Here is a 13,337-nt window from a genome sequence, read left to right on the forward strand (position 1 = left end):
GTAAATATCTTATTCATACATGTTATATGTGAGGGATAACAGTTCTTCTAGGCCTTCAGTAAAAAAATGCATATTAGTCTTGGTTAAATGGAAAGGTAAGGTCAAAAAAAGAAATCCCCACTTGTATAAAAACAAATGGTATTAATCTCAAATGAAAGAATGTGGTCTTCTTAAAGCTGCAGAAATATAAAAACGGAAGCAGGAACATAACCCATTGAAAAGAAACTTCTTTAGTCTTCTCTGTTGTGTTTTGTGTACTATTGTTTGTCTGTTTGTCTGTTTCTTTTTTAGCCATGGCGTTGTCAGTTTATTTTCGACTGATCAGTTTGAATGTCCTATTGGCATCTTTCGCCCCTCTTTCAAAGGTTTACCATACTGATAAAACCGTACAATGTATTGATAGAGATAACTAGAATAAGTGGAGACCAAATGTAATACTCATTGCCTTGTACATGTATATATTTTAAAAGAATGGTATAAATGATCATGTTTTATGGCGCCAAACCTCTCAGATGATAGTTCAGATACTCTCTGAATCACTCGAAGACTTCAGGCAACACAACACACCGATAAAAGTATGTGTATGTTAAGGAAAAGGCAGCAAAAGCAATCTTAAGTACTGAAGTTAAACATAGATAGGTTTTAAGTCACATTGATATTATGACATCATGCAAAGATGGCTAAATGCATTTTTTTTTTGTTGAAAATCCACAGTGAAGATTGATATTGGTCCTATAGCTCTATGGCATGAAAAAAAAACCATGAAGCTCTACAGAATAAACGCTCCACACTCATGCACCTAAACAGAATAAGGTATTTCTAATTAAAAATCACACCACCCAGTGCATAAATAAAATAGACAGTGAATTAAAGGTAGCAATTTTATGTAAGAAATAATTTCAGGTTTGAAAAAAATAGGAGGACTGTACTTACCAGGCGCATTAATGGCCGAAATAATCTCTAAAGAAAACAAAATATCGCTGTCATGAAGGCAAGCAATTTCAAAAAGGGAAATGAAGGGCGTTTAAGAACAATAATCTGTTAATCTTTTAAAGAAAAATTAACATTAAAGTTTTAAAAACTAACTACATCTTAAATAAGCTAACTACATATTAGTATAAATTATTTAACACTTTATCTAGTTTTAAAATGGAGGTAGGTGTGTCTTTACCCTTTGTATGCCCCTCTATCGCGGTTAAAGTTGTTAAAGTTGAATTTAAAAGTTTCAGTTCTATTATGGAACATTGATTATAAAAAGAAACATTGGAGCATTTAAATAAATTTAAAAATATTATTTCATATAGGTTTTAGATAGTCGTGTTATATCATATAACAAGTGAAATTTTACCCTCAAGTAAACATATCGTCTCACGTCAGAACAATATCAGGTATCGTTTCAAAAGAATTATTTTTATATCTTATTGTCTATATAAGGCACAGATCAAAAGTCTTCGTCTCGAATATTACAAAAATGAAATATTGTCATTATATTGTTCATTGGTCTAATACAAATGTATTTCTAAAAGAATGTCATTTTATTCTACAACGTTTTCAATGTTATATTTCGGCTTAGATGTCATTGGTCAATGCCCTAAAAACAACAAAGACTTCCATTGCACGAGTTCTTATGCAGACAAAATAGTCCTTTATAGGATTTTATTGCATTCATGAGTAAATAACATTAACACTTTATAAATTTGGTGCGTACGCTCTTGAAAATGGTTAATTGTATGGAATCTATTGATGTTTTTATATATAGAAAAAAAGCCTTGCACTCACACATACACTTAACATAAAGTATCGATTTTTATTCATTTTCTGAATTATGTGGCCGGATTTACATATCATAAAGTTCTTCAACCCGGTCTTTGATTCATTAGATAATATTTTGAAGTTAAGAGTTAATACATTGACTGCATTTTGTCATTAGTTAAATTTGTTACTGACAATATGGACGAACAGATACCTTATGTTAGGTATTTTGTCAAGAAAGCATCACTAATTTAATACAGAAATAGTTGTTATGGTACAAAAATAACATGTTATTGTCTTTCATTTTTTGTTAGAAAGCCAGTATGTTAGTTGCATACAATTATGTTTACATGAATTTGTTCTATTTGTATTTGTTTTATAATCGGGTAGTACTTTAGGAATTGATTATTCTGTCGCGATACATGCAATTCATGCTTCGTTAAACGTTCTCTATACATACCACGTTGTGTCTAAAGTATTGGAGTTCTTTCTGTCTCTGACATAGAACATTTTCAATTTCATAAGTGCGTTGACAAAAGCATTAAAAATGAAACTGCATGAATAACTTCTCTTGTAATCATTTGTTTGTGGTGCTGTGTAATTTAAAATGTATGATCGAAATAAAAGCAGACATTATGTTTTTGTTGAATTTCATATTTCGTTTAATATTCAAATGATACTTCTTTTATTTTTTCTCATAATTACAAAGAAAATGACGACAAATGATTATGCAAAGAAGAGTGCTGAATGAACATGATTGTAACGATTAATGTGGACTTAATACCACCAGTGCTATAGTGTATTATTTCGAGAAAAAGGGGGTGATTTTGCGATAAATTGTGCAAATTGTGCTTATTCATCTACCATGCTATAAACTTGCATTGTCTCCTTAAGTTTTTTTGTTAACTGTTAGCTTACGGTTTCACAATAATGCATTATAGCAAAACATTTTTAAAACGTCGTGAAAGGATAATGACGTCATGAAAATAAACATTCAAACAATGACGAAACATTATTTTCATTTTTACGGTCAAACTGTTCCATTGAAAGGGCGAATTTTCCTGCAATGAATTGATCGTATTCAATGTTCTTAATCACATTTTTTTCAGTCAAATAAAGGAACTGTAGCAGACATTCGACGAGTATATAGCATCGATGAAATTCACTCAGACATACAGAAGCTGGTACATAAAGGCTGTAAACTAAGACAAGATAATCTACGTCTAGCACGTGGTTTGCCTACCTCTCCGTATTCTATGTTGTTTGATCCAGGCTACGAAAAATAAGTATACATATAATCACATGAAGAATGTGGGGTTCGAGTTTATTCACTCTCATCATTAATTTTATATGAATGAACATGAAATGTTTAAGGTTGAATAAAAGTATAATAATATATGTATGTTACCAAATTCAGAGCAATACGACTATTGGACTCCGTTTCTTCATCATGTATGCTCAAAACACAAATTATTGGGGAACAAATAGGAGTCGTATAACTGTATGCGTGTTATTGGGTTTTTATCATGATGCCTCTAGATAAAATTGAAACTGGAAATAATCTGAACTATGACCTTTTAATGTACCTTGAAATTCAGAATATTTATTATTACTTGTTCTTGTACAAAAATATTTAGATAACTGATAGTTAATTAGTAGACTTACTCTTTGTGCGCTGAAATATCCTTTGGTTCCTTCAGCAAGTAATCTAGGGTCTATCTTAGTAGGGTTCTCTGCTATGTTCTGTATTGGAGGTACTCTTGGTCCATACCCACCAGGAGAATTCTGTCTGTCTTCACTGTAAACAGTGCCACTAAGTTACTCAAGTAAATAAACTACCTACTAGCTTGTAAGAATTTTAAAGGGAAGATTAAACAGAAAATTTGTATTTTAAGCCTTAAGCGCTCACTACTTATTTACTTTTATATATGTATACACAGTTTAATTATAATCGAGAAATTAAATGTTAAACCTGAGTGGTTGGAAAATAGATTAATGAAAGTATGTTAATGTGGTGAAAAAGAACTGGTGATCCACATATTTAACTTTTTAATCAAGGACATAAAATATAATTCCAACAAACCATGACAAAATAAACATGTCCTATAAACCAGTTCTAATTGTGTTTAATTATTCAAAACAGATTAGGCAAAACTAAGAACACTTTCAGGACGTTTAAACATTCAACAAAGTGTCGTCACTTTCTATTCCAAGTATAAATGATATTTAACCATTAGCAGCTGAGTAATAATAAATACTTTCTACATAAAAGTGTACAAATGAAAAAATTTGAGGTAGATATACCCGAGACCTCTCAAACATAGACATGGCATCGATGAATAATGAGTATCTGATAAAACAAATAAGAAGATGTGGTATGATTGCCAATGAGACAACTATTCTAAACAAGACCAAAGACAAGAATGTAAACCACTGTGAACTCACATTGTATTTAAGTTTTCTATAACTGGAACCCGTTTGCTTCCTATTATTTTGATACCAATCTGTGGTGTATGATTTGTGGCAAATGGAGCTGTGGTCGTAGTGAGATTGTTAGCACGCATGAAATCATATTCCATCCGCTCACTCTGAAAAGATAAAAAATGTTAACGTGGATAAAATTTATCATATCATATCAAATCCACTCATTCTGGTGTCACAAGTTTGACGAATAGGACATTTATCAAGTGTATATTATATTCCATTAGCTCATTAGAAAACAAAAACAATAGTTTATAGAATTGGCCGATTGGTTTAGAATAAGCTCGTTATAGAGTACAAGAGAGAGGTTGTTGCTTGGGAACAATAGTATAAAACAGTGAAGAAATAAAATTATTGAGGCTTTACTTTGTGTTTAGTCAACTACAAGTGGAACAGTGGGTTTTGAATTAAACCCCAACAAAATTTGCACTATAAAAGGTAAATGCCTATAAATTTATTGCATGGTGGTGTAAATCTTTCTTTGATTGATGGTTTTTGGTTGCCCCTTTGGTATCTTCCTACCTTTAAATTACCTACATAGTAAATAGTGTAGTATTCTAAAATCATTTTAACTAGTATAAATTGTCAAGAGGATTATCCTCACTACCGCTTAACTTCACATTATCATCTGAAAATTGTACGAGTTTTTTTTTATATAATTAAAAATATTTTTAGACACTTTTAAATTATTTTCAGTGTATTCTTTTATTATAGTTTAAGTTTAAAACTAAATACTCCGGTTGTTCCGGATGTTTCAACTAATAAACAGGTCATAGGAGACGGAGAGGTGCAAGGAGGGCACCCCACTTTCAAAAGTTGGCAAACTGTGCTCCCCACCACCCACACACATACTGATAGAACTATTAGACTATAGAAGAGGTCTTTTTTTTTGCTTATCACTTGTAAGTTTATTCCTACGCCACTGTTAACCTAAAAAGACTGTCTTTCTAGTATGACGTTTGGTGTAATCCAAACATTTTCCCATGGGAAAGTGCCTGTACTGTGGAGGAAATATAACTCTTTCTATGTCATACCTTTTTTTTAAATTTTTGACACGACCTTAACTGGAGTTTGTTATTGTATATTGCTCATCTTATTACTGTGTGTTAACAATTGAAAAAAAATCCTCTGTCAGTTAACTGAAGGTTACACATTTATTCTTAGTTATGAGCAACCTATTCCTTGGACTTCATTGAGGACAACTTAGCTGAAGGCTTCTTATCTAAAGAATTGAAAAATGCTTTCTTTCGAAACTTGATGAACTGATGAACTGTTCTTGTCAGCTAATGAGTCGTATTTGGAAATATGTGTAAGCCAAAAAAGAGAAAAGGATAGCATGATTGTGGCTCAGACAAACGGAATACGCCAGTGGTCATCTGTGACATAAATATTCCGTAACGAGCATGATGCCTTCCAAAACATTTTACAATTAACAATTATTGGTACATGTATTTAAGATAAAGGAAATTATAATTTGCTCAAAATTAATTAATTGGTTGTTGCCTAATATTAGTTGCATATTCATGATGATAATTCCATAAAAGAAAACAAACCAAAGTTCTGCACAATCTGGCAGAGCTATATTTAATGGTATGAATTTAGTAGCATTGATAGTAAAATAACAGTCTTTCTTTTGGTAACGTATGGTTGCTGTCTATCTGATGTTTACTCTACAAATTTCTTTATTTTTATAGGAATAGGAATAGAGGGATATAGAAAAACAAATTTATGTGTAGATAAAAATCATTAATTATCGGTACAGCGAATTTGAGAAGATAACATTGATTTCAAAAATTGAAAAAAAACAGTAATTAAAAAAAAAACAATCGATCAACCAATTAAGCAAAACTAGATACATAACAAAACGAAAATTAACAACCAGTAACTGTCAAAGTAATCGACTTTCGCAAGGAAATACAGTTATACGTGTATCTTATCTAAAAGAAATATACTAGGGACAACAATACCTTATTTTGTAATGTATGTCACTAACATGAAAGCTAGTAGTTTATCAAAATATAGTCGTCTATTAATTTTTTGGTCTTCAGATATTAAAAAAAAAAAAGAAATTAAACTATTTCAATTTTATGACAGCGTGAGACCAAGGTTCAAGACCACATCTAAATTGAATTAATAAATCCTTGAAAAAAAACAAATGTTTCTTAATAGTTTGGTATTCAATTGATTAAAACTTAAAATATAGTAGGCTTTAGTACGTGTCAGCAAATAAATTGGATACAGCTAATATTGTTACAAATACGGAGGAAGTACAAACGTTTCTAAGTAAATTTTTATGTCAATTTGTTTAACATATGAACGATAAATGTTGCAATATTTCGACAAAGGTTATTAAATGATTTATCATAATTTAGTTGTTAAATATTTAATCTTAAGAAATTAATATTTAGTTCCGTTGTTATGTACTAAATATTCTCTATCCAGCATTTATATAAGTTACAATGTAAAAGAGTAACAATATCATAGGTAACTCAGAGACCGTTTTTTGAATAGTTCAAGGTCTTCCTTATATTCGAAAATAAGCATTCATTGTTTTTCCTTTGAAAATATGGTCGCGTAAATTTGTCTAGCCTGTTTGACTGTACCTTTATCTTTATCTTCCCACTGTTTTACTTTGATAACAGGGCTCGTCTGTATGTGATTGGAAATAGATTAAGTATTTACATATTTGAATGTCAAAGGTGACTGTGATAAAAGTTCTGAACAATTGAAGGTGAAGATCCTGTTTTTGTAAAAGTTTTAACCAGTTCTGTACAACCACAGAAATAACAGAAAGCAGTGGAATATTTGTTTTTGAAAAATAATATGACTTGACTTCGTTCGTAAAATGAGATCATTACAGTTTGCCATTTCTGAAGGGCCTCAGTTCATCACACATTTTGATGTGGTTTGTGCTGTTCAATCTGAGGTTTTCTGTGTGGTGTTTGAGGACCGTTATTTGTCTTTTTGACCTTCATTTTTCCTTTAGTCATGGTGTTATCTTCTATCATTGTCTCTTAATTGCCTCCTTAGAAACTTCTTACTTCAGTTTAAAGGAAATTCGTTTTAAAGGGAACATATTTTCATATAATTGGAATCACTATACATCCGTTTCAAAGTCGAGCAAATTCTAAAAACATAAACAATTCTATATTTTATATTGGAAATGGAAATTTTGACAACATATAGATGTGTAACCACCTGATCTATCATTTAATATCATTAAATCAAATCAACAACCTTACAACTTCAATACTTGTACTTATGCATCCCCAAATAAAAATGCCATTCAAAATCAATATTTAGCTGAAGTATTTAATAAATACGAATTGTCAAAACCCAACTATTTAAATCGAACATTTCAAAGGGTTTTATTTAAATTCATATGGTATATCGCTTCCTTGTTGTCATTGGCTACCTATGTTGATCAATGTCAAAGTGCGGTATGGTTTAAATCGAATTCTTACAAAACTTTTAAAAGTTATTCCTACATATGTATTTCATAAATTTAAATTGTTTGTTTACTTGTAGCTTATAATTATACTATTAAAGTTTTAGTTTTTAATTTTAACTCCGAATTTGATCAATTGCATATGGGACAACATATCTTATTCTTTTAAATACAAGCCAGACTGTTTTATTGCAAGACGATACTACATTACAAGACAGTTCTAATACCTTAATCGAAGACTGATACCACTATCATCAGTGGAAAAACATGAAGACAGGATGGCTACCTAAAAACAGCACCTTATATTAAACTATAACCAAAGACAAATGCCTAAGGTTCACAAAACATTGTAAAGAAACCTATAGAATGATCACCCACTAAAAATGCGGAAATACCACAGATACCCTGAATGGTGCTAAAGCGCAAATGGGCCATGAATGTGGAAAATAGAAAGGTTTTTGATCATGATAAACCTATAAACTATGACTGACATTTCAGTAATTGGAAATTTAGTAACTATGATTTGGAAGAAAATGAATATTTAAGTTTAAGATGGAAGTCGCTCCATTTACTTTAAGATCAATGTATACATGTCTTAGTTGCAAGGTTGTTTCAAGGAGAGCTTCTCTGACAATCTGTCTGTGTGACTATTTGGGCAAGCATCGGTAAAACAGTTTGACAAGTCTTTTGTCAGAATTTTTTTTTAGAACAACAATTTATAGAATTAAATGAATTCCAAAAACGATGTGAATCAAAGACATCTTTTGATGTCATTAATTTGACGGGACGCTAACTAGACTATATGTACCTAAGCAACAGCAATGGTTAGGAGGGCAAGTACATATTTAAAAATTTCTCTTTATAACGAGTTATCGTGTGTTTAAGAATTTCGGGAAGTTGTATTATAGGATTTCGTAATGTAAAATATTAAAATAACGATAGGAAATTTGCATAGTAAGATTCATCATATCTAGATGATTAAATATATACTATCACCTTTATATCAGCTGAAATAGCAGCTACAAGCTAAGAGTTGTGATGAATTCTATGTACAAAAGAAATATTTTGTAAAGAATAATTGAAACTATCTTTAACAAAAATGCTGCAAAACACATTACACAACAATCCAAATTGCAACATGACGCAAAAGCAAAAAACTCAAAGACAAAGTACTGGATAACTCGCACACTGGATCATTACATTTAATAAAAAAACGTCAGTAAAATTAATCAAAGGAATATTTAATTGAACATAAATGAAGTATAAATTACTAGTAATGTAATAAATAATTTCTAAATATTGGTGGCTGCCTATTTTTATGTTCAGCAGGTAATGGCTCTTGCATATTCTTGAAAAGAAAACAATCGCATTTTGTAAAGTTGGCTACAATGGACGTGCATTATATCACTAACAGAAGAACGGGCAATACGGGTATAAGTAAAATGTAGCTCGGGGCAATACGGCCTTTCACAAAAAACTGAAACTGATATCATTTGCCTTGGATAGATGAAATGCTCATTAATGATTCAAGGCTTATAAATTGGTAAGCAATAGGCGCGGTTTGTCTACAAATTAAAGACTCATTGGCCAATTTCTCCATGTAACAACCGTTGTATTATTGATACATTTCTTAGGTAAACTGTTGTTTCAGATAATTCTTTTATCACAATATGTATGTATTACTATTCAAGCACGTTTCCGTTAAGACAGTTTGACACGAATCTTTTGTTTGAACAGCTCTATCCAAAACGATGTGAATCATCTTCAGTAAAAAGTTAAAATCAGTATTTCTGAAATCGTCAATTATGACACACTCAAATGATACAGATAACCCGATAGAGCTGTATATTTCCCTAATTGTGTGGTTTACGTGACAGGGTACAAGCTTTTAAATAATTTATCAATTTCTATTTGAAATAGGTATTTATCTATTTTGAAAGGCGAGATTTACTACTTGAAAACTAGAATCAGCAATGTCGTTATATAGTTTTATTTCAACTGTAAAAATTCCAATAACAATTTCGATTGATTTGATGATCTTACTTAAATACTCCACAGGCCATGGGTCTTTGAAAAGTGCAACCCTTTTTTATAGCTAGGTTTTAAAAAGTGTACAAAAACGTGTTTAAGATAAACAAACAATTTTAGGAGGTTGCATAATCAGTGATGCATGACTTGTGTCACCTTCTTTTTCTTCAAAATTTGGAAAATGGTGATTTGCAAGCTGTTCAAGGTTTTGCTGCTCCTAAATAAATTGTATCCATTAGAGTAAAGATCCCTACTCGAAGTTATGTATTTAAAATCTGGCATTTGTATATTGTTTTTATGACATACACCTTAGTATGGACATAGATTAATCAGAGGAAATTTAATACATGCAACCACGTAGATCTCCTTTTATGGTTAAACAAACTTATTCATTAGGGCCAATTGATATCTGATATAGCCTTGTAGGAACGTTAAAAGGTTAATACGAGATAAAAATTGTCAAAATAAATTCAAGGTCGTGTTGATGATGTTTGTGGCATACAAGTTTCCTAATACCAAAATAATTTCTGCATACTGGTGATTATAAATAATATGAATTGTGAGGTATGTTTCAATGAGACAGCAACTCAACCACAAAAGCATAACAAAGACACATAGAGGGCAACAGATCGTCTTCAACAATAAACTTGTGTCTATACAAAAAAGTAGTCTGTTTTTAAACGTATTTATCGAACCGAACGCGAATGCCAAACGAACGACTTTTCAGCAGTGGTCTTGTCATGAATGAAGTCGTATCTCTTCACCTTAACTAGCTACTACCGGTATTTGAGGAAAGGCTTGCTGTACTGTACAAACTGCAGTATTGGACATTTAACCGTACGACGTTTAAGGAGCACTTGAACAAATAAATTAGATTTCAATGAATATCTTAAACACTTTATTGGAACATTAAAATTTTCTTCTTAACAATAATGTGTTTACAGTCATCGCAAGCATAACGATTTATCGTCAATATAAGCCTTTTGACAAATATTTACAAACCAGCAAATGATTTGCTCCGTGACAGAGCTTTGCTTAGCAACAAGCTGTTAAATTCTTCTCTTGATAAGGGAACGACCACTTAATAGTCCTTACAGCAACTCAAAAATTGTCTTTGGAAAACAGTTTTCATATATAATTAAAATTGTACTTTGAGAGGAGATACGATTGAAGTGGTCTCTAACAAGAAGAATATTTAAAAAAAGAATACCAAAAACAAATCCAACTTAAACGACTCTGCACACTTCTGATGTCAAACAGTTCACACTTTCATACCGTATTAAATTATTTTCTTTTAAATGTCACGAAATTCGGTATTAAAAACTGATTATAAATAATTGAGATCGGTGCTAATCTTTGCGTTATGGTAAATACAGCTTTAAACATAAGCGTGTTTGCTTCTTTTTAAACTTTTCTAGAATTTGATTTTATAAAATTCATCCTTAAATTACCCCTTCTACGCACAAAGTGTCAACATTTAAATAGCTACAGGCAGCAAATACGCTTAAGTTAGACAGTAAACATCGTATATTCTAGTGCATATTGGACTAGACAGGCATTGGTTATACTTGTTTGATATTTGTTGGAAATAATCCAAAATCTGTGCATGTGTTTGTGAGTTCGTGTCAATTCAGAAGTAATAACATTTGTTTTAGTAAGTCCAACCTTTGACATACATTATAGGAAAATAATTAGGATTTCAATAGACTGCAGCGAATTAAAGTACCGAACTATTCCTAAAATAAGCTTCATCGGACTAAGAAGCTAACTGATTGGTCATAATGTTTGAACTTATTCTTGTTCTGCAACAGATAACTTATAAATACCATTGTGCATACATAGCATTGCCCTCTACTTGTATCTATTAATATGATATGTTCATGAAATGATCTCGTAGAATTGTTTTAAATGTAAATTACAGTAAAGTTTTGTCGACTTAATATAATTTGATATAATTTCAAATACCAATAAAAGGGTCATCCTTACACGATTAACTGTAATTATATATACCTACCTTGGTGTTTCCATTCTTTCGGGGATTCTGAAGCGAGTTATTTTCGCGAAATGAAGAGGACATGTTATAGTTCCTGTGCTCTCAAAACAAGATTCAAATAGAATTCTTCCAAAATAAATAGCCCTACTCTATATTCATTTTACAAGTTTCTGCATATCTGATGTACAAATAAATGGCTATATTATTGATATCATCTAACGTTCAAATTTCTTCAATGTTTCAAAACAATTACAAGTTTAAATCATCTTAGTTTTGGTATTTAATATAGAACAATACAGAGCGTGTTACATGTCAATATAATGTACGTTTCTTTGTTAACATTGACATATAGTATCATCTACCAACTACCATATATGTTTGTTTCAGTATAAAATTACCAATTTAGGAACAAATATTAGATTTGAGTTTTCTATTGTGTAAACATGATGAATCTATTTGTCGTAAAATAAACAACAGTTGTTATGGCTGCATTGGAAACTGTTTCAAGAAGCAGATACTGCAATGATATAATGAACAGAAAGAAAAAAGTATATATAAAAAGCCAGAAGTTTAGATTTCAAATTAAGACTGCAAGACAATAAGCTACAAAATAGACACAAATATTACAAAACAAAACATTTCTGTAATTCTCTAAAACCCAAATCCGGGTCCTCAACTCACCGTAATTCTATTTGAATTGTTTACCTTTTTTGATTCCACATTATTTTCTCCCCTCTGTCAGTAAAACCCTGACGATAGATGTCCGTTTGATGGTGTGGGATGTATATAATACGCATCCACAATCGATAGGAATTAGAAAATTGCCTCGTGTAGGGAGAGTGCCATGCCTTTGTACGTTTAAGAACCTTTGCAACAACATTTCGAGGAGTCCTTAAGTGGTCTATTGCAATGCAACATTTATGTCCCTATCCATCATTCCATCAATTTCCAGTGTCATTTAACCTGGCTGAGCCACTTTGCTGAACCTACCTATTGAATTTATTGTTAATTGTTTTCGCTCTGAATATGCATGAAGTATTATTTTGTCACAGGACGCGTGGCAAACGTCTTAGGTTTCAACTGTTTAAAGCAAAATTGACTTTAAAGACATTTTTTTTTTCACAATTAGAAAGATTATAAGATAACTAAAAATCAATTCATATGTGATTAAAAAGTGATAGACTTGGTAAATGGAAACGCACATTCGGTTGTCGTAGGAACATAGGTGCATGTTGGGAAAGGTTGAAAATTTGAGCTACTACCATGGACCTTACCAAGGTCTGCTACGTGTCATTTGGATTCGCGACTTCGAATCAAGTGTCGCAATGCTCACCAGTTGACCCAAAGAAGTGTTCTTGGACGGGGGAAATTCCAGCAACAATTTCTATTAAAAGGGTAAGTAAATAATTATGCTCCATTTTTCCTTTTATTCAGATCTTAATAAAGGGGCATTAGCTGTCAAATTCATGTTCACCGATTTGACTCAAATTCCCATATTTGATTTATAACATACTAAAACGTATATCCAAGTTATAAAAAGTCTAAAATAATCAATTTACAATGCATTGACTCAATAATATGTATCAGCATTTCGTGTGTATTTCAGTCTAGACGCCATCTAACTAACCACCGAGG

The 13,337-nt window shown here is 31.4% G+C and overlaps 1 protein-coding gene across 15 annotated transcripts in view; it reads right to left on the reverse strand.

The window, feature by feature from the left end:
- The window catches only part of LOC127726190 (uncharacterized), a 77,778-nt gene that overhangs the window by 16,389 nt on the left and 48,052 nt on the right, over positions 1 to 13,337 (reverse strand). For 12 of the 15 annotated variants that reach the window (XM_052233483.1, XM_052233478.1, XM_052233514.1 and 9 more), the window contains exons 5-8: positions 4,198 to 4,340; positions 3,418 to 3,550; positions 2,996 to 3,025; positions 934 to 960 (exon numbers count right to left, since the gene is read on the reverse strand). In XM_052233483.1, coding sequence (XP_052089443.1) covers positions 934 to 960; positions 2,996 to 3,025; positions 3,418 to 3,550; positions 4,198 to 4,340 — 333 coding nt within the window. Of the gene's footprint in view, positions 1 to 933; positions 961 to 2,212; positions 2,249 to 2,995; positions 3,026 to 3,417; positions 3,551 to 4,197; positions 4,341 to 13,337 lie in introns of all 15 variants that reach the window. The other 3 variants (XM_052233494.1, XM_052233499.1, XM_052233500.1) reach the window with 3 other exon arrangements.

This window comes from Mytilus californianus, unplaced genomic scaffold (assembly GCF_021869535.1).
Source record: "Mytilus californianus isolate M0D057914Y unplaced genomic scaffold, xbMytCali1.0.p SCAF_1, whole genome shotgun sequence".
Taxonomy (NCBI): Eukaryota; Metazoa; Mollusca; class Bivalvia; order Mytilida; family Mytilidae; genus Mytilus; species Mytilus californianus.